At 38.3% G+C, this 26,560-nt stretch overlaps 2 gene segments (V, D, J or C); one reads left to right on the forward strand and one right to left on the reverse strand.

The window, feature by feature from the left end:
* Nucleotides 1-26,560, forward strand: part of LOC101031654 (immunoglobulin kappa variable 2-30-like) — a 241,671-nt gene that overhangs the window by 204,057 nt on the left and 11,054 nt on the right.
* Nucleotides 9,004-9,783, reverse strand: LOC101038627 (immunoglobulin kappa variable 4-1-like). The segment is given in 2 exon segments: nucleotides 9,004-9,518; nucleotides 9,735-9,783. Coding segments are annotated over 2 exon segments (564 nt in total).

The following is a 26,560-nucleotide window of genomic DNA, read 5'->3' on the forward strand; positions in this document are numbered from 1 at the left end:
TAATACCCACTGTAAATATTAGACACAACAACAAGACAGAAAATCAACAAGGATATTCAGGATTTTAACTCAGCTCTGGACCAAACAGACCTAATAGACATCTACAGAACTCTCCACTCCAAATCTACAGACTATGCATTCTTCTCAGCACCAATTGCACTTATTCTAAAATTGACCACATAACTGGAAGTTAAACACTTCTCAGCAAAGGCAGAAGAATAGAAATCCTAAAAGTCTCTCAGACCACAGTTCAATCAAATTACCGTTCAGAATAAAGAAACTCACTCAAAACCACACAACTACATGGAAACTGAATAACCTGCTCCTGAATGACTACTGGGTAAAAAAGTGGAATTAAGACAGAAATAAGTAAGTTCTTTGAAACCAATGAGAACAAAGACACAATGTACCAGAATCTCTGGGACACATTTAAAGCACTGTCTAGAGGGAAATTTATAGCACTAAATGCCCACATCAGAAAGCTGGAAAGATCTGAAATGGACACCCTAACATCATAATTAAAGAAAACTAGAGAAGCAAGAGCAAACAAATTGAAAAGCTGGCAGAAGACAAGAAACAACTAAGATCAGAGCAGAACTGAAGGAATAGAGACACTGAAGGAATAGATTTTTTGAAAACCCTTCAAAAAGTCAAGGAATCCAGGAGCTGGTTTTTTTGAAAAGATTAACAAACTAGATAGGCCACTAGCTAGACTAGTAAAGAATAGAGAGAAGGGCCGGGCGCGGTGGCTCACGCCTGTAATCCCAGCACTTTGGGAGGCTGAGGTGGGTGGATCACAAGGTTAAGAGATCGAGACCATCCTGGTCAACATAGTGAAACCCCGTCTCTACTAAAAATACAAAAAATTAGCTGGGCATGATGGCACGTGCCTGTAATCCCAGCTACTCAGGAGGCTGAGGCAGGAGAATTGCCTGAACCCAGGAGGCGGAGGTTGCGGTGAGCTGAGATCACGCCATTGCACTCCAGCCTGGGTAACAAGAGTGAAACTCTGTCTCAAAAAAAAAAAAAAAAAAATAGAGACAAGAATCAAATAGACACAATTAAAAATGATAAAAGGCATATCACTACTGACCCCATGGAAATACAAACTACCATCAGAGAATACTATAAACACCTCTATGCAAATAAACTAGAAAATCAAGAAGAAATAAATAAATTCCTAGACACATACACCCTTCTAACTGAACCAGGAAAAAGTCAAATCCCTGAATAGAACAATAATAAGGTCTGAAATAGAGGCAGTAACTAACAGTGTACCAATCAAAAAAAAGCCCAGGACCAGAAAGATTCATGGCCAAATTCTACCAGAGGTACAAAGAGGAGCTGCTATCATGCCTTCTGAAACTATTCCAAACAATAGAAAAAGAGAGACTCCTCCCTAACTCATTTTATGAGGCCATCATCATCCTGATGCCAAAACCTGGCAAAGACACACACACAAAAAAATGTCAGGCCAATATCTCTGATGAACATCGATGTGAAAATCCTCCATAAAATACTGGCAAACTGAATCCAACAGTACATCAAAAGTGTATTCACCATGATCAAGTTGGCTTCATCTGGTTCAACACACACAAATTAATAAAAGTAATCTATCAGATAAACAGAACCAATGACAAAAACCACATGATTATCTCAACAGATGCTGACAAGGACTCCGATAAAATTCAACACCCCTTCATGCTAAAAACTCTCAATAAACTATGTATTGATGGAATGTATCTCAAAATAGTGAGAGCTATTTATAACAAAGCCACAGCCAATATTGTACTGAATGGGCAAAAAATGGAAGCATTCCCTTTGAAAACTGGCAGGAGACAAGGATGCCCTCCCTCTCTCACCACTCCTATTCAACATAATATTGAAAGTTCTGGCCAGGCAATCAGGCAGCAGAAAGAAATAAAGGATATTCAAATAAAAGAAAGGAAGTCAAATAGTCTCTGTTTGCAGATGACATGATTATATATTTAGAAAACCCCATCATCTCAGCCCAAAATCTCCCTAAGCTGATAAGCAATCAGCAAAGTCTCAGGGTACAAAATCAATGTGCAAAAATTACAAGCATTCCTATACACCAATAATAGACAGAGAGCCAATCATGAGTGAACTCTCATTTACAATTGCTACAAAAAGAATAAAATACCTAGAAATAAAATTTATAAGGGATGTGAGGGACCTCTTCAAGGAGAACTACAAAACACTTCTTAAGGAAATAAGAGAGGACACAAACAAATGGAAAAAAAAAAAAAATCTATGCTCATGGCTAGGAAGAATTAATATCGTGGAAATGGCCATTATGCCCACAGTAATTTATTTATAGATTCAATGCTATCCCCATCAAGCTACCATTGACTTTCTTCACAAAATTAGTAAAATCTATTTAAATTTTATATGGAACCAAAAAAAAAAAAAGCTCGCATAGCCAAGACAATCCTAAGCAAAAAGAACAAAGCTGGAGATATCCCACTACTGACTTCAAACTGTATTACAAGGCTACAGAAACCAAAAAATCATGGTACTGGTACCAAAACAGATATATACACCAATGAAACAGAACAGAGGCCTCAGCAATAATGCCACACATCTACAACCATCTGATCTTTGACAAACTTGAGAAAAAACAAGCAATGGGGAAAGGATTCCCTATTTAATAAATGGTGTTGGGAAAACTGGCTAGCCATATGCAGAAAACTGAAACTGGAACCTTTTCTTACACCTTATACAAAAATTAAGTCAAGGTAGATTAAAGATTTAAACATAAGACCTAAAACCATAAAAACCCTAGAAGGAAACTTAGGCATTACCACCCAGGACATAGTTATGGGCAAAGAATTCATGACTAAAACACCAAAAGCAATGGCAACAAAAGCCAAAACACACAAATGGGATCTAACTAAACTAAAGAGCTTCTGCACAGCAAAGGAAACTATATCAGAGTGGACAGGCAACCTAGAGAATGGGTGAAAAATTTTGCCATCTACCCATCTGACAAAGGTCTAGTATCCAGAATCTACAAAAATCTTAAACAAATTGACAAGAAAAAAACAAACAGCCCCAACAAAAAGTGAGCCGATATGAAAGGATATGAACTGACACTTCTCAAAAGAAGACATTCATGTGACCAACAAACATGAGAAAAAGCTCATCATCACTGGTCATTAGAGAAATGCAAATCAAAACCACAATGAGATACCATCTCATGCCAGTTAGAATGATGATCATTAAAAAGTCAGGAAAAAAACAGATGCTGGAGAGAATGTGGAAAAATAGGAACACTTTTACACTGTTGATGGGAGTGGAAACTAGTTCAACCATTGTGGAAGACAGCATGGTGGTTCCTCAAGGATCTAGAACGAGAAATAACATTTGACCCAGCAATCTCATTACTGGCAATATACCTAAAGGATTATAAAGTATTCTACTATAAAGACATATGCGCATGTATGTTTATTGCAGCACTGTTCACAATAGCAAAGACTTGGAACCAACCCAAATGTCCATCAACGATAGACTAAATAAAGAAAATGTGGCACATACACATCATGGAATACTATGCAACCATAAAAAAGGATGAGTTCATGACCTTTGCAGGGGCATGGATGAAGCTGGAAACCATCATTCTCAGCAAACTAACACAGGAACAGAAACCCAAACACTGCATGTTTTCATTCATAAGTGGGAGTTGAACAATGAGAACACATGGACACAGGGAGGGAAACAACACACTAGGGCCTATTCGGGTGAAGGGGTGGGCAATGGGAGAGAAAGCAAAAGCAAATCAAACTCAAAATTAGTAGAAGAAAATTAATAATAAAGATCAGAGCAGAAATAAACAAAATTGAAACAAAGAAAACAACACAAAAGATCAATGAAACAAAAAGCTGATTTTTAGAAAAGTTAAACAAAATTGACAAACCTTTAGCCAGACTAAGAAAGAAAGAAAGAAGATCCAGGTAAATGAAACCAGAGATTAAAAAGGAGACATTACCAGGAGGCTGAGGCAGGAGAATTGCCTGAACCCAGGAGGTGGAGGTTGCGGTGAGCCGAGATCACGCCACTGCACTCCAGCCTGGGTAACAAGAGCAGAACTCCGTCTCAAAAAAAAAAAAAAAAGGAGACATTACAACTGATACTACAGAAATACAAATTATCATTAGTGGCAACTATGAACAACTTTATGCCAATAAGTTAAAAAATCTAGAAGAAATGAAAACAATTCCTAGATACACACAATCTACCAACGTTGAACCAGGAAGAAATCCAAAACCTTAACAGACCAACAACAAATAACAATATAAAAGCCATAATAAAAAGTGTCCAGAAAAAAAAAAAATACTAGGACCCAATAGCTTTGTTGCTGAATTCTACCAAACATTTAAAGAAGAAATAATACCAATTCTACTGAAACTATTACAAAAAATAGAGGAGCGTCTACTTCTAATCTCACTGGGTTCTGTTGGGGGGAAATAGGGGAGGGACAGCAGGTGGGGTGGAGAGTTGGGGAGAGATAGCATGGGGAGAAATGCCAGATATAGGTGATGGGGAAGAAGGCAGCAAATCACACTGCCATGTGTGTACCTATGCAACAATCTTGCATGTTCTTCACATATACCCCCAAACCTAAAATGCAATTAAAAAAATATATATCAAAATAAGACAAAGACGCATCAAAAAAAGAAAACTACAGGCTAATATCTCTGATGAATATTGATGCAAAACTCCTCAACAAAATACTAGCAAACCAAATTCAACAATACGTTAAAAAGATCATTCATCATAACCAAGTAGGATTTATCTCTGAGAGGCAAGGATGATTCAACATCCACAAATCAATCAATCAATGTGATATGTCCTAACAGCAGAATGAAGGAGAAAAAACATATGATCATTTTAATGATATTGGAAATACACATTTTATTCTGCCTATGATGCAGAATAAGCATCTGGTAAAATTTAACATCTCATTTTTTTAATCTTAATGATTTTACCATTAAGATAAAAATGCTTATTAGTTCAACCATTGTGGAAGACAGTGTGGCAATTCCTAAAGGATCTAGAACAAGAAATAACATTTGACCCAGCAATCCCATTAGTGATATATTCCCAAAGGATTATAAATCATTCTACTATAAAGACACATGCACACGTATGTTTACTGCAGCACTGTTCACAATAGCAAAGACTTGAAACCAACCCAAATGCCCATCATTGATAGACTGGATAAAGAAAATGTGGCACATATACACCATGGAATACTACGCAGCCACAAAAAAATGATGAGTTTATGTTCTCTACAGGGACGTGGATGAAGCTGGAAACCATCATTCTCAGCAAACTGACACAGGAGCAGAAACCCAAACGCCACATGTTCTCACTCATAAGTAAGAGTTGAACAATGAGAACATGTGGACACAGGAAGGGAAACATCACACATCAGGGCCTGTAAGCTTGTTAGGGGCTAGGGGAGGGATAGCATTAGGAGAAATACCTAATGTAGATGATAAGTTGATGGGTGCAGCAAATCACCATGGCACATGTATGTCTATATAACAAACCTGCATGTTCTGTACATGTATCCCAGAACTTAAAGTATAATGCTAAAACACACACACACACACACACACACACACACACACACACACACACACATCCAGGAAACCCAAGTAAAACCCATTTGCTTGACTTATTATGATCCTACTGGATAGATTCTCATGGGTCTCAATTTTGCCCACTGCTCATTTTAATTGATCTCATTTTAGGGGGTTTTAGGTATGGAGTCCCTAGAATTTGGTGTTAAGTATGGTGATTTTTCAGAGAGGCTGATCACCAGATCTGCATCAGTGATCATTTGACTTTATGTCTGACCCTATGCACAGGTGGCTACTTGTCTTCTAATCTCAGTTTTCCTCCTTTTTTCTTATTAGAAAAGAACACCACCAACACAGTCCCTCTTGGAGCTAGAAATGGCCAATAAAAGGGGTGTGTAAAAATAAAGATTCAAAAAAAAAAATCCTGGGTGTTTAATAAGCTGGGTGTAGAAGAAACATAACTTAACATAATAAAACTATATATAACAGACACACAGTATCATACTGAATGGGAAAAAATTAAAGCCTTTCCTGAAATCTGGAACATGACAAGGATGCCCACTTTCACCACTGTTATTCAGCATAGTACAGGAAGTCCTAGCTAGAGCAATCAGACAAGAGGAAGGAATAAGGAATATCAAAAATTCAGTGAAAGAAGTCAAATTATTCTTGTTAATAGATGATATAATCTTATATTTTGAAAAATCTAAAGACTCCACTGAAAAACTACTAGAACTGATAAACCAGTTCAGTAAAGTTGCAGGATACAAAATCAACATACAAAAAACAATAGCATTTCTATATGCTGACAGTGGACAATCTGAAAAACAAAATAAAAAATAATCCCATTTACAATAGCCACACTTGAATACATAAGAATTAACTTAACCAAACAAGTGAAATATCTTTATAATGAACACTATAAAATACTGATAAAATAAATCGAAGACACTAAAAAATTGAAAGATATTCCATGCTCATGGATTGGGAAAATCAGCATTGTAAAAATCTCCTTACTATCCAAAGCAATCTACAGATTAAATACAATCTCTATAAAAATGCCAATGACATTTTTATAGAAATAGAAAAAAAGGCCCTTACATTTATATAAAACCACAAAAGACCCACAATAGCCACAGCTATTCTAAGCAAAAAGGACAAAACTGAAAGAATTGCATTACCTGACTTCAAATTATACTACAAAGCTATCGTGAGCAAAACAGTATGGCATTGGCATAAAAGGCGACACATCGACCTATGGAAAAAATAGAGAACCCTTAAATAAATCCACATACCTGCAGTGAATTTATTTTCAACAAAGATTCTCCTAATGCTATCCCTCCCCTAGCCCCTAACAAGCTTACAGGCCCTGATGTGTGATGTTTCCCTTCCTGTGTCCACGTGTTCTCATTGTTCAACAAAGATCGATTTACATTAGGGAAATTACTCTCTTCAATAAATGATGCTGGGAAAATTGGATATCTATACGGCAGGAGAATAAAACTAGGCTTCAATCTTTCACCATATACAAAAGCAAATCAAAATGGATTAAAGACAAGTCTAAGACCTCAAACTAAGAAACTACTACAAGAAAACATTGGGGAAACTCTCCAGGACATTAGTCTGGGCAAAGATTTCGTGGGTGATACCCCACAAGCACCAGCAATCAAAGCAGAAGTGGACAAATAGGACCACATCAAGTTAAAAAGCTTCTGTACAGCAAAGGAAGCAATCAAAAAAGTGAAGAGACAACCAACCACAGAATGGAAAAAAGAAATTGCAAATTACCCATCTGACAAGATATTAAGAAAGAGAATTTATATAAAAAGCTAAAACAACTTTATGGGGAAAAGTCTAATAATCCAATCAAAAACAGGCACAAGATTTAAATAGACATTTCTCAAAAGTAGACATCCAAATGGCAAACAGGCATATTAAAAGGTGCTCAGCATCATTGATCATTAGAGAAATGAAAATCAAAACTACAATGAGATATCATCTCACCCCAGTTATAAATCCAAAATACAGGCGATAACAAATGCTGACAAGAATGTGGAGAAAAGGCAACCCTTGTACACTGATGGTGGGAATGTAAATTAGTGCAATCATGATGGAGAACAGTTTGGAGGTTCCTCAATAAGCTAAAAGTAGAGCTACCATATTATTCAGCAATTCCACTGCTGGGTATATACTGAAAGGAAACGAAATCAGTATATCAAAGAGATATCTGCACTCCCATATTTGTTGCAGCATTGTTCACAATAGCTAAGACTTGAAAGCAACCTGAATGTCCATCAACAGATGAACAGAAAATGCAAATGTAGTACATAAACACAATGGAGTACTATTCAGCCATAAAATAAAATGAGATACTGTCATTGCCAATATATGAATGGAACTAGACATCATGATGTTATGTGAAATAAGCCAGGCGCAGAAAGACAAACAGCACATATTCTCATGTATTTGCAGGGTCTAAAGATGAAAACAATTGAATTCATCTACATAGAGACTAGCAGGATAGTGACCAGAGGCTGAGAAGAGTAGTGGGTGGGAAGGAGTAGGGAGATAATGGGGATAGTTAATAAAGACAAGAAAATAGAAGGAGTAAATAAGACCTACTATTTGATAGCCCAACAGGATGACTATAGTCAATAATAACTACACATTTTTAAAAAACTAAAATAGCACACTTGGGTCATTTGTAACACAAAAGATAAATGCTTACGGGGCTGGATGCCCCAGTATCCATGATGTGATTATTGCACATTGCATGCCTGTATCAAAACATCTCATGTACCCCATGAATATATATACCTACTATGTACCATGAAAACTAAAAATAAAAAGATAAATAAATAAGAAGAAAGTTGACAAACTATTGTAAAAGGCAATGAGAAATGTTGTTACATATTTCTAGAGTAATAGTGTTGAAGAATTAGAAAATTGCCTTTGAAAATATGAATATGATGGAAAGAAGTTGAGGGGGATGAAAAAGCAGAACAAAAGGGGGTAGAGTGGGTAAGAATTTTTAGCCACACTGACCAGATGGGTTTTGTTGGAAAACAGGGTGTCTGGAAGGAAAAAGCCACAGCAGGATGCTACCTTCTATGTGGGAGGCTATGAATAAGAACCATCAGGGTTTAATACTGGGAAGGATTGCAGATAAAGAAAAAAGACCAAGAGAGTTAGGAATCCAAAGAGAAACTTTCCAGAGTCAAGGAGGTGCCTGGAAGAAAGAATTGACCATTCGGTGTGTAAAACTCAGTGGACCCTGTTCTAGAGAGTAAAGATAAATGTATTTGGCTTGGTCATGCGATCTGTCCATGTGAAACATGCAGGCTCCTGTAACACTCCTGAGAATGTCTCTAAGGGATCTTTAGAACATTTTGCTTCAATCATCTTCTAGAAAAAATCCAGAAAAAGCCAAATCCCTTAATTTTATCCTGGGCCCTGCAAACCCTCCAAGGAATAAATCAATAGTGCGACCTCCCCGACAGACAGAGGAAGCATGCATGTTTGGGGCTGTGTGCAGAGGAAGCAGATGCTGCAGCAGAGAGTCACTGGCCCAGATGGGTGGGGAGGAGGTTTGTGTGGGAGGAAAGCTGTAATACTGCTGACAGTAATAAAGTCCCACATCTTCAGCCTGCAGGCTATTGATGGTGAGAGTGAAATCTGTCCCAGACCCGCTGCCACTGAATTGGTCAGGGACCTCTGCTGGCCGGCTCGACGCCCATGAGATAAGCAGCTTAGGATCCTGTCCTGGTTTCTGCTGGTACCAGGCTAAGTAGTTCTTATTGTTGAAGTATAAAAGACTCTGGCTGGACTTGCAGTTGACGGTGACCCTCTCGCCCAGAGACACAGCCAGAGAGTCTGGAGACTGGGTCATCACGATGTCCCCATAGGCACCTGTAATCAGTAATGGACAATAATTATACATAAACTTACACATGCTTTCTCATATATAAATGAAACATGTTGTTTAAATATGCTTTCTAATAGTATTATAAGTCAGCACATAATTGCATCATATTGGAAATAGTCATTATTTCCAACTACATCTTAAACTTTTTTATTTCTACCCAGTTATTACTCTGAAAAGACTGGCATTTTTTAATTCCTCACCAGAGAGCCAGAGTACCAGGGGCATGAGGACTTGTGTCTGCGACACCATCTTGCTGCCCCGGCCTGCCTGATGTAGCTCAGTTCACATTGCGAAGGTCCCGTTTATAAAATCCGGACAGCTGGTCATGGCCTGGATGGGCCTATGCAAAAACAGTCAGTGAGTACAAAAGCAAATTTCATGAGCAGTGGGTTGTGAAAGAATCCAATGTAAATCAAGGACCAAAAATATCATCACAGAATATGCAATTGTATGACTAGGAAAGACAAAAGCTAACTTAAAGGTTCTAAAACCGCAAACTGCTTGATGATCTAATGACTAGGACTGCCTAGTAATTTTCATCAGGGACATCAATGTGAAATGCCTTGTGCATTGTAACAGAAAGCAGAAGAAAAAGCGTTCCCAATTTCTTAACTGGCTTTTACCTATATATTGGCTTTTACCTGTGTTAATCAATCATAATAAACAAATTCTCAATAAATTTTATTGATATTCTTCAATACCTCCTCAGCAACATTTTCTGAAAGGGAGCTCAAGCTATTCAATAACTCATAAAAGCCAACCTCCTATCGAAACATTCTTCGGGATTTAACCAGATTCCCAAAATGTTTTCACAAAATTGAGATGTTAGAAATAGATCCGAAAATAGGTAACATACCCCCAAGTAAAATTTAAACATTTCTCTTTCTTTTTTCTTTTCTTTTTTTTTCTTTTTGAGACGGAGTTTCACTCTTGTTACCCAGGCTGGAGTGCAATGGCGCTATCTCGGCTCACCGCAACCTCCGCCTCCTGGGTTCAGGCAATTCTCCTGCCTCAGCCTCCTGAGTAGCTGGGATTACAGGCACGCGCCACCATGCCCAGCTAATTTTTTATATTTTTAGTAGAGACGGAGTTTCACCATGTTGACCAGGGTGGTCTCGATCTCTTGACCTCGTGATCCACCCGCCTCGGCCTCCCAAAGTGCTGGGATTACAGGCTTGAGCCACCGCGCCCGGCCTCATTTCTCTTTCTTGATCCTTCATTGTATGTATACATTGGATACATATTGTATGTATACAATGAATTAGGGGAAAACTTTCATTGAGTGAATCATAATGTTCTGATTATTATAATGGGAGCTTCCCACACAAAAAAAATAAATTTTGTTACTCTTAGTCTCAGTTCTTAAAACCAAGTTAAATTCCCATTCTAAGATCGCAGTCGCATGAGCATATGTATTCCAGGTCTAATCTAAACTGTGGATAAATTCCAGCAGGACATTAGATATTTTTGTGAGAATAAGCATATAGGATTCGGGGTTTATGAGCTTTAGATTTTTCTTGTCAAAATAAATGAGAGTTTCCATATCTAAACGTTATACGCAAATAAATAAAATTCACTACCTAGAATTAATTTCTGTATGTAAGTAGAAATGTTATCTTCCTTTTTACCATCCAAAGTGGAAAGCCTCATGGCACTAGAAATTAATCTTAGAAAAATCAGTTAATAAAGGTATGTCATTTCACCAATTCAAAAAGTTATAATAACAAAAACAATAATAAATTACTACTGAAATGTCAATAAATTTATAAACTATGGTATATAAATATAATAGAATATAATAGAATAAATATAATAGAATATTGAATAGCCATTGATGCTCTGATGAATATTATTAGGCAGTGATAAATGATAAATATGAAGTATATGTCAATATATAAAATAGGTTTTATGTGATTTAGGAGAAAATGGTGATAACGATACAAAATGTGAATTATGGATGCATCTATAAAATTCTTTATACATTTTTGAATTGTAAATATTTATGTTAGAGACATTATTACTTTCTATATGCTTCACTTGCTCACCTATATATCCTAGTCTCCTTACAGATGTAATCAGTTATGGCCAATGAAATAGGCATGTAAGTAACATAAATCCCTTGCAGGCTGAGGCAGGAAAAAGATCATATGCATTTTTCCAGTCTATCCTTTATCTACAGCAGCAACTGAAAAAGCCATGTGCTCCAAATGGTGCAAATACAAGATGGTGGAGCCTCTGTCTGCCTGGATCCTTGAATGACTGCATGGAACAGAGCACCTTTCTGGCCCTTGTGAAGAATGTAGCATGAACAAGACATAGGCAAGACATGAGATTTGGGGCAATGGTATAACCTATTTTATTATGGATAATATAAATACACAAAAGAGAGAACCGAGAGAGAAGTGAGAGAAGACTGTGTTTTGTTCATTTCCTGTAATCCTATACCACCATGGGATCCTGTGCCTTCTGGTGATCACAATAATGTTCTACAGCTCCAAAGAAGAATGCTCACCTAACTTCCTCATTCCAATGACTTAGAGACTAAAAGCCAAAAAGAACTTTGGAAATTATCTATTGCATGCTTTGATGTGAGAAAATATCTTAGAGGGCACAGATAGAAATGTCTTAACACTTACTTAGTTCGTGACAGAGCTGCGGCTAAAATCAGGTCTTTAGACTCCTAATTTTGTGCCTTTTCCACCTTATCACATCACTTCTCCAACCCAAAGTCTAGCAGAAAAGGCTGTAATAAGATGCATGCATAAATTTGCTATTATAAATGAGTGTATTTCATTAGATACTTTAAGATGGAGCTTCTCATGGTTCACAGTAAAGTGAATAACTATCTTTATCTCCCTCACTGCTATTTGTGCCGTTTGAAGATTATCTTTTAAATCATGTTTTCTTCTCATAGCAAATATTACAACTTGTGCCTTTTATGTGTGCAGAAATTTTGATATAAATTTTTTTCATGAAACATTCAAGTAATATGGACACAACAAAAATAAGGTTACATGGCTTCACATTGCCCCTGTTACGCCATCTTGTGGAGCTACAGATTCACCTCGCTCAAATTTGAGAAAAGTAATAAAGAAAATGACTCGCACTAGCAGTGAGACCGTAATCCATTAGCAGTGATGACATCAGCACATACTGCAGCGTCAAGCGACAGAGCATGTTTTGGGCATGTCCCTGGACTAGTTTAGTGACATGATCAAGGGTACATTTTCCACCTGCATAGCCCCATCCTGGCTCTACAGCCTTCCTTGTGTCTTTGTGAACAACTAGCGTGAACTCAAAAGTATCTGAGACAGATCTCGACTAATGTAGAAAGTTATTTTCCCAAGGTTAAGGACATGCCCGTGATAAAGCCTCCAGAAGTCCTGGCAATGTCTGCCCAAGGTGATCGAGGCCCAGTTTGGTTTTATACATTTTAGGGAGACAGAGACATTAATCAATATGTGTAAGATGTACATTGCCTCGGTCTGGAAGGGCATGACAGCTCGAGGCAGCGAGGGGGGCTTCCAGGTGGGGTTGTATTATTTTGAGTCTCTGATCAGCCTTTCACTGAATATATAATTTACATGTGAAAGGAGGGTAGAGAAATAGCCATTTATGCCTTAGCAGGGTTTATTGACATAGTAGAGGAGAAGAAGCAACCAGATATGCATTTATCTGAAGTAAACAGAGGGATGACTTTGAGATCTGTCCTTTCTTTGTCGGTAAGGAATCCCCTCGCAGGCAAATTGTGAGGGGGTATGTAGCTTTTTTATCTTTGTAGCTATCTTATTTGTGAATAAAATGCGAGGCAGGTTTGCCTGATGCAGTTCCCAGCTTGACTTTCCCTTTTGACTTAGTGATTTTGGGGTCCTGAGAATTATTTTCCTTTCACATTAGTGTAACCACTTTTCTTTTTCTAATTCCTTTTCTATGTGTGTGTATTACGGCTGACTTATGCTACTTGCAAAAAGAAACCTGTGACTAACGCACCATCAGACTAGAAGGCAGGGTTCTTCTATGATACGAATTCTCCAGAATCTAGTAAACGGAATTGCCCGAAAAAGAGGTGGGTGTCTTCCTGGGGAATTTCTCATGGCAACGGATGGAAACTGGTCAAAAGATTTATAGCCAGACTGAGCTCTCTTTTATCCATTCTGTTACCCACCAAGACCTGTTAGGGTTTGTGCTCCACAGGGACCCTTGTTTTTAAGTTCTAGGCTTAAACACAGTTCCCAGGCCCACCACACCACACCCTCCTGCATCTGGTAAACGGCAATAAAATTGTTTCTTTCAATATTTCCACCATCAATATTTCCACCATCCCCAAAAAGGCAGTGGAGGAAGGGAGAAAAAGAAGGATTCCATTAGAGGACACAGTATCTATTACATTATTCTTTGCCTTTAAGATATATTACAAAACAAATACCCCCAAAAAGTCCCAATTTAACATCCTTTAACAATCTTTACAGACCAGAACACACCTCCTTTCTCGATAACAGTCAAGAGGCCCAGTGGCAGCTGTGGTAAAAAGTGTCAGATTCTGGTCGTGTTTCAATGTAGAAAAAATAGAATTTATTAACATATTGGATGTGAGGCGTGGGAGAAATGTGAAATCGAGGGTGATTGCAAGTGTTTGAACCTGAGCAACTAGAGAATTCAGAAAGACATTTTCTGAGGTGAGGAAAGCAGGCGGGAATCAGGACGCAGAGCTGGGCATATTAGATTTTTGAGACGCCCGCTAGACCTCTAATTGGCAATATCCCGTGGGCAGACGGATCCACGTGTGTGATTCTGGAGTTCAGGGAAATCGTCTGGGCTAGAGATTCAAATGTGGGAAGCAGGGCGAGGTCACTAGGCAATGAGTTAAATCAATGAAAGCAGACTGGGCCCTGGCAGGTAACCCAACAGGTAGAGGTCGAAGAGATGAGATGAGACCAGCACAGGAGACTGAGAAGGAGTGGTCAGGGAGGGAGGAGTTGAACCAAGTAAGGGATGTCCCAGAGCCAACACAATAAGAATTTCTTTTCCATTTACAAATGCAAAATTAAAATGTTTAATAAAAAGAAAATTTACTTTTAGCGTTGGTCGTTATTAAGTGGTTCAAACACTGTCTCATTTGTAGGATCAAAACTACCATGGCAGTAGAAAATTGGAAATGTTACTCCTTAAAGGGGTAGGCACTGCTGCCCTCTGCTGGTCACGTTTATGCACTGCAAATTCCAAGGACGATTGCTCTAGGCAGCTTTCCTCCTTTAAAATAACTCACACTGTACAAGCTAGAAAGGACCTCACACGACATCTCCTCTAACGTTTGCATTTGACGTATGGAAAGTGCAGGTTCAGCCAGAAAAGTTATGTGCAAGGCCGTTTATGTAAGTTCATCAGACTTGATTCTTAGGGCTCGTCCCATTGTTTCAAGTCTCCCTCTCGTTCACCCCCCTCTGATATGCGATCAAGTAAAGCACAGGAGCTACTCTGCACTTCATCGCAACTCCACTGTCTGGCACTCTGATGTTTTTACTTACAAGCTTTGTGAGTGTTTCTCAACCCTCCCCACTGCCTCCACCTAGTGGCAGAAAGAAGAAAACGTGTGTACCTCAGGAGTCTGCGTTCTCAAAGATTTGGTGAATCACTCCTTCTAAGTCTTCACCTTATTTTTGTTTTTATCTATTTTTGTATTTATTTGTTTCTTTTAGACACAGGGTCTCACATTGCACTCCAGCCTGGGCGACAGAGCGAGACAATTCAGGATCTATCTCGTAAATGAAGAGATATCAGTAGTGACGTTTATATTGTGGCTGTAGCTCATTCGAGGGATAATTTGATTCTGTTCTGCTTTCGAATGCATGGCTTACTGTAACCTCCAACCCCCGGGCTCAAGTGATCTTTTTGCCTCAGCCTCTCCAGTGATTGAGCTTGATTTATTTTAAAATTTCATAAAATTTTGCCATTTCTTTCCACAATATGGCCATGTGTGCTTTACTATAAAATATTTTCATCACAAAATTTACACCGCTGGAAATCCTCATAAGCCAGTTTGAGAAACACAACCCAAGGAAGCAGAACAGACTCAAATTGTTCCTCGAATACCCCTTAACCACAAATATAAAACAGTCACTGGCTGAGCGTGTTGGCTCACACCTGTAATCCCAGCACTTTGGGAGGCCAAGGCGGGTAGATCACTTGGGGTCAGAAATTCAAGACCAGCCTGGCCAACATGGTGAAACCTCATCCCTACTAAAATAGAAAATCAGCCAGGTGTGGTGGCAGGGACTTGTAATCCCAGCTACTCGGGAGGCTGAGGCAGGAGAATTGCTTGAGCTCAGAAAGCAGATGTTGCAGTGAGCCAAGATTGTCCCAGTGCACTCCAGCCTGGGCAACAGACCAAGACTTCCATCTCAAAAATAATAATAATCATTAAATAAATAAAAACATAATAAAATAAAGCAGTCTAGATAGACCCAGAATTGACTTAAATTCTGATTTGTTTCATCAAGGGTTTTTTTGCATTAATTTTGATTTTTTAAATATTGCATTAAAATATTCTTTATCTTGACTATTGAGGTTGGGGAACCTCCTTCAATTTTATGACCAAGGCAATGCCTCACGCGCCTCACCATAGTCTGAGCCATGTATCAGGGGCTCCAATAACAAGCAACATGAATTTTGAACACCTAAGACTTCCCTCTTCACTGTGAAGATCAGATGGGTCCTGCAAACAGTGTAATCCATACATGAAAATGCACGAGGTTCCAACTACAACCAGGAGCAAAAAACTGATGGTGAAGTCCCAGTCTTCCAAGCCCCAGCTTCCTGAAGGAAAAGAGAACCCCCGGTTCTGACCAGGGGCCAGAGTCATAACGAAGACGGAATGTGAGCTTGACATGGAAGGGATGGTACTACCTGGCTCAGTAATGAAGAGGCTTTAGGTCCTGAAGGAAGAGCTCAGCGCAAAGATTAGAAGGGAGGTCCCAGTCATAGGAGCAGGGAAGGAGAAAAGGCCCAATAAGAAACAGTTAGACAGGAGGGAGGGGTCAGGGCAAGATCACACTGGAGCCACTTAGAGAGCTCATGAAAGTCTCAGTGCCCAGTCCCCACACGGACCAGGCTTTTCAGAATCTCTAGGCAGCAATCTGGGTACCAGCAGTTTCCAAAGTTCTCCAGGAGATTCTATGCATAGCAGCCAAAGATGGACACCACATATGCTGGCCTAGGGATCATGGCAGTGAGTTTTTATTTTTTTATTTTTTTATTTTTTTGAGGCGGAGTTTCGCTCTTGTTACCCAGGCTGGAGTGCAATGGCGCGATCTCGGCTCACCGCAACCTCCGCCTCCTGGGTTCAGGCAATTCTCCTGCCTCAGCCTCCTGAGTAGCTGGGATTACAGGCACGTGCCACCATGCCCAGCTAATTTTTTGTATTTTTCGTAGAGACGGGGTTTCACCATGTTGACCAGGATGGTCTCGATCTCTTGACCTCGTGATCCACCCACCTCAGCCTCCCAAAGTGCTGGGATTACAGGCGTGAGCCACCGCGCCCGGCCGGCAGTGAGTTTTTAATTGCAATAAGAAACCCTCAGAGAGTGTAAGAAACCCTCAGAGAGTTTAAGCAGGGGAATAATTTGATTTGTTTCTTGTTTATGATTTTTAAAGATTAGTCTGGTTACTGTGTGCAGGACAATAATCCAGAAAATCTGTTGCTAATGAACCATGTATCTGTAAATTCGCTTCCCCTATAACTGGATCTAACCAATAAAAATAAGTACTTACTAAGAACTTACATGCCCAGGGACATATATATAAGTAATTCATAGACAGTATTTTATGTACTCCTCACAGCAACTTTATAAGAGAAATGTTATTATTTCTACATTTCAGATGAGAAATTTGAGGCTTGGAGACAGTTAAGTAATTTACCTAGTGTCATATGTGGTTCATAAGATGCAGCGTTAGGATTCTAATTCTGTGTCTAAGTTGATGCTCCATTGAACACACCACGCGTCTAACTAGAAAGGAACACGTTGGCCAGAGGATGCTGTCATCAGGTTTACAGGATAGTTAGATTTCTAGGCACAGATGAATAAATCAACACGTTGGTTTGCAATAGAATGAATCTATTCAGCTCTGAAACTGCATCCAAGGGTTCATGAGCACACAAATCCAAAAATGTGCCCTCAGCTATGCTAAATTTATCAAGGTGGATGCCTAGGAGGCCACCCTCTGAGACCACAGATGGACAGTCCACCTGATTCCCAAGCCACACATCAGCTTTACCACCTGAGGCTCTCTATTCACAGTCAACATTTATAAAAGAAATAGTCACATGGATCCTTTTCAATAGACAGTACTGGTGAAATTGAATTGCCATATGCCGAAGAATGAAACTAGACCCCTATCTTTCACCAAATACAAAAGTCAACTCAAGATGGATTAAAGACCTGAAACTACAAAAATACTAGAAGCAAACTTTGTAAAAATGCTTCTGGACATTGATCTAGGCAAAGAAATCGGGATTAAGATCTCAAAAACACAAGCACAAAAACAAAAATAGACAAACAGGACTTAATTAAACTAGAAAGCTCTGAACAGCAAGAGAAATAATCGATAGACTGAATAGACAATCTGCAGAATGGGTGAAAATATTTGCTAACTATGCATTCTGCAGGGAACTAATATCCAGAATTTAGAAGGAACAGAAACAATTCAACAACAACAAAATAATAATAACCCCACCAAAAAGTGGGCAAATGACATGAATAGACATTTTTCAAAAGAAGTTATATAATATGGTTTGGCTCTGTGTTCCCATCCAAATCTCACCTTAAATTGTAATAATCCCCGCATATCATGGGAGGGACTCAGTAAGAGGTAATTGAATCATGGAGGTGGGTTTATCCCGTGTTCTTCTCATGATAGTGAATAAGTCCTACAAGATCTGATGTTTTATAAAGGGAGTTCCCCTGCACACACTCTCTTGCCTCTCTCAATGTAAGACGTGCCTTTGCTTCTGCTTTGCTTTCTGCCACGATTGTGAGGCCTCCCCAGTGATGAGGAACTAATATTATCTTATAGCAGTCAGAGTAGCTACTATTAAAACATCAAAAAATAACATGTTGGCAAAAATGCAGAGAAAAGGGAATGCTTACACACTATTAGTGGGAATGTAAATTAGTACAACTTCTATGGAAAACAGTACAGAGATTTCTCAAAGAACTAAAAATAAAACTACCATGTAATTCAGCAATCACTACTTGATATCTACCCAAAAGAAAGGAAATTATTATATCAAAAAGATATCTGCACTCACATGTTTATTGCAACACTATTCACAATAGCAAAGATATGGAATCAACCCAAGTGTCCATCAACAGATGATTGGATAAAGAAAATGTGGGGGGTGTGTGTGTGTGTATGTATCACAATGAAATCCTATTCAGCTATAAAGAAAAGAATGAAACCATGTGTTTTGCAGTAATGTGGCTGAAACTGGAGGCCATTATCTTAAGTGCATAATTCAGAAAGAGAAGGTCAAATGTCACATGTTCTCACTTATAAGTGGGAGCTAAATAATGTGTACACATGGATATAGAATATGGAATGATAAACACTGGAGATTGAGACTAGGTGGAAGGGTGGAAAGAGGTTGAGTGATGAGAAAATACTAAATGGATACAATGTATATTATTTGGGTGACAGATACACTAAAAGCCCAGATTTCACCACTACACAATATAGCCATGTAACAAAACTACATCTCTACCACAATTTATACAAGTTTTTAAAAAGTCTGTTTTGTATTTTCTATGAAATTACTACTGAGAATATTATCCAATGCAGTTCCTATGAAATGCCCCCAATATTATCTATTGGGCAGCTCCTGTACAATGCCCCAAGACAGAAATTGTCTTCAACTTTGATTCAGCATAACATTCAGTCACATTTAGAAACCAGAATTTTTTTCCCCTAGACAAAAGTTAACACATTATCTTTTTAAAATCAGTTTCCAAGGAACTTAACACATTATCTTTTTTAAATCAGTTTCCAAGAAGCTCAGAACCAGATCTTATGTTCAATCAAAAACTGGTTATTTTAAGTGAGGTTTGCTGAGGTATAAGTTACAATAAAAGCCACTTTTTGGTGTATATATATTTCTATAAGTTTTGGCAAATGCATAGCTATGTAATCACAACCACATTCAAGATTTAGAGCTGGTCCATCATCCTTTAAATTTCCTTTGAGTCTCTTCCTTCACCCCCAGCCCACTGGTTTTTTTCTGATCTGATTGTTTACCTCTTTCTGGATGTTATATAAATGGAGCCATGCAATGTGAAGCCTTCTGAGTGTGGTTTTGTTCACTTAGCAGAATGCATTTGAGTTCCACCCTATTTCATGTATCAGTAGTTCACTCTCTATTGCTGAGTAGTATTCCATTGTATGGATATGCCACAAATTGTTTATCTAGTTACCAATTTAAAGACATTTGGCCATTTCTAATTATTGGCTGCTAAGAATCAAGTTGCTGTAAACATTTAAGTACAAGTTTTTGTGTGAACTTAGAGTTTCATTTCACTTGAGTAAATGCCTAGTTTGGGGACTACGGAGTCATCAGGTAAGTGTATGTTGATAAGAAACTGCCAAACTGTTTTCCAAAGTGCTGTTTTGCACTCCCATCAGCAATGAATGAGCGTTTCACTTGCTCGAGCCTGATATTGTGACTTCACTATATACCTTCTCTGATGAAATAGCCATTCAAATTTTTGTTCAAGTTTTTATTGGGGTGTTATTACTAAGGACTGTAAGAGTTCTTTGTATATTCTGCATACGATTTCTTTCTCACATTTGTGTTTTATGAATATGTTCTCCCAATGAGTGGCTCCTTTTATTTTCTTAATATGCCATTTGAAGAGCAGTTTAATTTTTATGACATCCAAATTATCTTTTTTCTTTTCTTTTTTAGATCAAAATAGACCCCTAGTTTGATATTTATGATTACCACTGTTATTTTATCTCAGTCCGATTTTCTATTTTTATTTTTTTAATTTCATTGTAAATTTTAAATTAAACCCAAATATTTTAGGAATAAGAGGCAAAATAGAAATAGTCTAACTTGGACATAAATTTCAGAGTCATTTTCTCCTGCCAAGAAGGAAAACTCTCTCTCTACATTCATTGTCTGATTTCAGACTTCACTACTTTATGAGGATGCCCAAATTATAGACTTTAAAATATATACATATACAAACAGGAGTTCAGAAAGAATAAGTAATTTGTCCACAACCACACAAAAAATGATTCCATCGTAGGTTTGCCCAGAGATAGGGTCTGTATTATTTTCTACATATCAAATTCTACAACTGCTTCTTAAAGCTATTATTGTACATAACCTACGTTAAAATACAATGGCATTATTAGTTGAAAGACATTTTATTGTCTATGAAATGTTGCCTGTTTTCATAGTTAGAAAACCCTTTAAAATATGAGCTCTTTTCATAGACTGAACTATGCCAGTTAAAAGCTGGGTAAAAAGAAATACAGAATAATATTTATGTTTACCATACAAGTTTTTAAAGCAAATTCCAAATCATTTTCATCAATAAAATCAATAAGGTTTTGCAAATATATATGTATGAAAATACTGATTTAAAATGCAGATAAAGCAAGTTTGAGAAAGAGAGCGTGAGAGAGGCCAAATGATTTTATAGTTGTAATAAGTATACAGGTTTACAGGGGGGTCATGTGCTTTTCTACCCGACTTTTCTATAAGACTTTAGTAAATCACTTGGAATTTAAAAAATAATTTATGATTACTCTGTGCGTGTTCTTTACTCTACAAATCTTACCATGCCCGTTTGTCTAAAAGCAATAAAATCTGACCTGCCTTCTATTTTATCGTTGCTTTTGTTACTTAGCAAGCACAATGTAGCCATTAGGCCTATGTATGCTCATGGTTTATACAACACTGCCATCTGCTGACAGAGTGTGACAGTCACAGTCAGCAACGTTAGACCACTTTAATTTCATTTTTAATGCTCATAGAAATGTTCAACTATTTACGAGTATACACAAATAGTGTAATAAACCCCAAGCTTCACCAATTAACATTATGCCAATCTCGTCTCAACTGCCACCACCCAACCAATTGCTGTCTGTACTCTCACCCTCTCACACACAGACACATGCAGTATTTTTAAACCAATCATTAATACATTGCCAACTGACAAGGACTTTTAAAAAATAACCACCATTTCATTATGATTCCTATCATAATTGAGAGTAATTCCCTAATATCTAATATCCATTTCCTATTCAAGTTTTCTTGATTGTCTTCAAATTGTTTTCACCCTAAGTTTGCTTAAATCAAAGTCCAGGTCCTGTTAAACATATGGTTAAGTTGTACCAAAACCCCCAAAAAAATAAATAAATAAGTAACAACCGATTTTTTTTTCTAATTTCAGGAAATAGTGAAAGATGGTAAATGTCATTATTTAGAAACATAAATCACACCATAGGAATTATCTTGAATTCAAAATCAAAGACTGAAAATGAAAAAGAAAGGTATAAACTAACCTTATTTATAAACTTCAACACAGAACTCTAAGAGAAAATATTAGAAAGTTGTACCTGTATTCATTACTCAGTATTCATCAGTATTCACTCAGCTACATGTAGTTGACATTTAACTGCAGGAACTTGATGAGATAAAGAGGTACATTTTTCTCACCAATGCTGACTTGGAGGCAGGTGGTTCAGAGCTAGACGACCCCTGCAGGACCGGGGTCCTTTCCCTGCCTGCTCCTCCACTCTGGTTTATTACTTTCATCCTGCAAGATGGCACTTCTGCCAAGTTCCAGACATAAGAAGACAGAACACAAAGGAGAAATGAGCAGTGGTGCCTCTGTCAATGAAGCAAATTTTTTCCAGAAATATACAACAAATCTCAGATTATGTCTCATCAGTCCTAACTGTGAAGAAGCAGGGCAGTCAGATTTTTGGCTGGGACACCGTTACCTTGTAAAAAAAAAAAAAAAAATGGGATTCTGTTATTAAAGAATAACAGGGGGGAGAAAGATTAGAAACTTCTATGAAATAATTTTTGAAAATAATAATAAACAACTCAATAAAAAAGTGGGCATACCTTAAGAACAGGCAATTCACAACACCCCAACACAATTCACCCTAATGGCCAATAAACATGTTTAAATGATCAACCTCAGGAGTGATCAGAAAACACAAAGAACAATTTTAAACCAAAAATTTGAAATACAATGTATTGCCCATTTGACTGGCAAAAAAAATGAAAAAGCCTGATAATATCAAGTATTGGAGAGGATTTAGAGTGAGGAAACTTCACGGAGGGCCTATCATTGCAGGTGTAGGAATGTAACTTCATACACTAATTTCAATTTGTAAATTGAAAAATGCATACACCCTGCAACCAAGAAGAACCCCTTGCAATATTTTTGAAAACACAAAAATGTTATGTAAATGGAATCATGCAATATGTGACCTTTTTACTCAGCATAATACCCCTCGGATCCATTCAACTTGTGTGTATCAACAGCTCACTATTTTTTTATATATATTCTTTTTAGAGACAGAGTCTCACTCTGTCACAGAGGGTGGAGTGCAGTGTCGAGATCATAGCGCACAGTAGCCTCGAACTTCTGGGTGCAAGCATCCTCCTGCCTCAGCCTCCCAAGTAGCTAGGGCTGCAGGCACAGGACACAACACACAGCTAAATTTTTTTTTATTTTTTAGAGACATGGTCTCACTTTGTTGCCCGTGCTGGTCCCAAACTCCTAGGTCAAGCAATTTTCCCACCTCTACTTCACAAAATGCTGGGATTTTAAGTGTGAGCCACTGTGCCCAACTCACTACTTTTTAATACTAATATTCCATGGGATGGATGTACCACAGTTTGTTTCACCATTAATCTATTGTAGGACATTTTGACTGATTCCAGTTTTTGTTAATACAAGTAAAACTTCTATGAATCGTTGTGAATTATGCATGTTTTTGTGCTGATGTAGTCTTCATTTTTCTGTAATAAGTTTTCATTTCTGTGGGCCTTTGCTGTATCCTCTACATTATAATATGTTGATCTTCCATTTTAGTCTATTCAGTATATAATTTTTTATTGTCCTTGAAACCTTCCATGGATTGCTTAGAAGTGTGTTGTTTCATTTCCAAGGGTGTGAAATTTTTCCCATTTTTTAAATTATTAATTTCCAGTTTGATTCCAAGTGGTCAGAGAACACACGTCACGTGATTTCACTTCTATTAAATTTGTTGAGGTTTTTTACATGGCCCAGTATATGGCAATCCTGGTATATGTCCCATGGGCACTTGAAAAGAATATGAATTCTGTTGGTGCTGGTTGGAGTGTTCTAGCAATGTTGATTTATGATCTTACTCATTGATGATGTTGTTGAGTTTGATGTGTTCTTATGATGGCAGCTTTAACATTCTTGTCAGATAATTCTAACATCTCTGTCATATAAGTATTAGCACCTCTTCACTGTCTCATTGTAAGTTGAGATTTTCCTGGTACCTGGTGGGTTGTGTGGTTTTCAGTTGAAATCTGGACTTTGGAGTATTGCATTATGAGATGTTGGATCTCATTTAAACCTATCCCAGCAGACTTTGTCTTATTTCACTCAGGAAGGAGAAGTTAGGATGTCGCTCATGGTATTTTGAATGGAGCCAAGCAGTTATTGCCTAACAATTGTTTTCCTGGGCTCCCCCTTTCTTTGTCCTTTGGTCAGAGAGAGCCAGATTTTATTAGGGCTTTCTGTTTTTCTAGGCCTGCTGGTGTTTCTGGGTTGACAGCTTCTCCAGAGCCAAGTCTGGAATGGATGAGGCAAAAAGAAACCCCGGGGAATGCACTGCTGGATCGCTCCTAGGATCCCAGTGTTTCTAACTGGTCTGCCTTCTTCTCTCCACCTTCCAGAGTCTTCATAAGTTTACTTTACCTACAATGTCCGGGATTTTTATTTTACTTGAGAGAAATAGGTAAAAAATAATTCTACTCCACCTTTCAGGAAGCAAAAGCCCCTTATGTATTTTTTTTTTTTTAATTTTCAAAAACAAAACAAAAGGCAGCTACAACTATAAAGAAACTAGTAACACCCTTGAGTGGGAATTTCAAGTCCAAATACACATTTTAAGTTTGGCTTGCCAGGGGGAACATCAGAATAGTTTGGGCTTTAAACAAATTTATGTTTATGATTACACATATACTAAAAGCTGAAGGCAGCTTTAATTTACTAAGCACCTATTTTGTTCTTGTTGAGAAGACAGAATGCCATCCCCTGGGAAACGTGGCCTGGCAGCTGGAGCTGAGCCACCCCACCACTAGAGCACAGAGCAGGGAGAGTAGTACCCCTGCCCCGGCCATCCTTCAAGACAGAATTCTTTTTCTGGGAGCTGTAGACAACACTAAATGGTCCTGGAACACAACAAGAAAGAGGGGAGGGGAGGGGAGGGGAGGGGAGGGAAGGAAAGAGAGGAGAGGGGAGGGGAAGAGAGAAGAGGGGAGGGGAGGGGAGGGGAGAGGAGGAGGGAAAGAAAAGAAAGAGAAGAGGGTGAGGGAGTGAGGGAAGGAAGGAAGGAAGGGCAATTACTTTTGCAACAATCTAATGTAAGTTTTTTAATAGTTAAATATTCCGTTCCAGAAAATCAAACACCACATGTTCTCACTCATAGGCAGGTGTTGAACAATGAGAACACATGGACACGGGGAGGGGAGCATCACACACTGGGGTCCGTTGGGGGGAAATGGGGGAGAGACGGGGGGGGGTGGGGAGGTGGGAAGAGATAGCATGGGGAGAAATGACAGATATAGGTGAGGGGAAGGAAGGCAGCAAATCACACTGCCATGTGTGTACCTATGCAACAATCTTGCAAGTTCTTCACATGTACCCCAAAACCTAAAATGCAATAATAAAAAAAAATACAAGTTCACTAAAAAAAAAAAAAAAAAAAAAAAATTCTGTTCCACGCATTGTTGCTGGATACCTTATAAATAACAAGGCATCCTATGACCTGAATTTCCAAGTTGCAAGTTGAGAGTTTGACCTAGTAAAAATAAAAAAAAATGGAATCTGTAAAATAGACACTAGAAGTATATGCACTTTTATTTTCATTCTATCCTATCTGATGCCTACTGCTATTTCCCTTCATATTTAACCTCCAACAGTGGCATTTTGCTCCCTCAGGACCACCTGATTGGAGCTCATATACTCCCACACAGCACCTCCAACCAAAGGGAGTTGAGTCCCACAGAAAGACATGACAATCACCAGTAATTCTGCATTTATTTTACATCGTGCGTTGATACTAAGTACTCAATAATTGCTCTTTGAATCATATTTAATAAATATGTGTATTTGAAATTGTATCATATTGCAGCTACCTGGGTATATAATTTAATTAGGAAAAATTATAATTTCTGTGTCTCAATCAACAAATGACTCTCTCTCTCTCTCTCTCTCTCTCTCTCTCTCTCTCTCTTTCTCTCTCTCTTCTCAGCTGATGTTGCTGGAGTTCAGTGTTGTGCAGATGGCAGTGACAAATGCCATGGGCATATGAGATATGATAAAAGGTCCCTGAAGAAGGTAGAGAACCGGACATCTTATGAAATTTTCCAGAGTGGGTACTGGATCTCTCCTGTCTAGCACCATACTAGCCTCAGCCCAAGGGGAATTTCCTTCCAGAGACAGAGGGCAATGATTGAGGTGGGGAGACAGATCGTAACACTGAGACTTATATGAGGACATCAAACAGAAAAAAGATGGCAAGTATAGAAATTTTTTTTTTTTTTTTTTTTTTTTTGAGACAGAATTTTGCACTGTCGCCCAGGCTGGAGTGCAATGTCACGATCTCAGCTCACTGCAACCTCCACCTCCCAGGTTCAAGCAGTTCTCCTGCCTCAGCCTCACGAATAGCTGGGATTACAGGTGCCTGCCACCACGCTTGGCTAATTTTTTGTATTTTTAGTAGAGATGGGGTTTCACTATGTTGACCAGGC

The sequence above is a fragment of the Saimiri boliviensis genome, chromosome 1 (assembly GCF_048565385.1).
Source record: "Saimiri boliviensis isolate mSaiBol1 chromosome 1, mSaiBol1.pri, whole genome shotgun sequence".
Taxonomy (NCBI): domain Eukaryota; kingdom Metazoa; phylum Chordata; class Mammalia; order Primates; family Cebidae; genus Saimiri; species Saimiri boliviensis.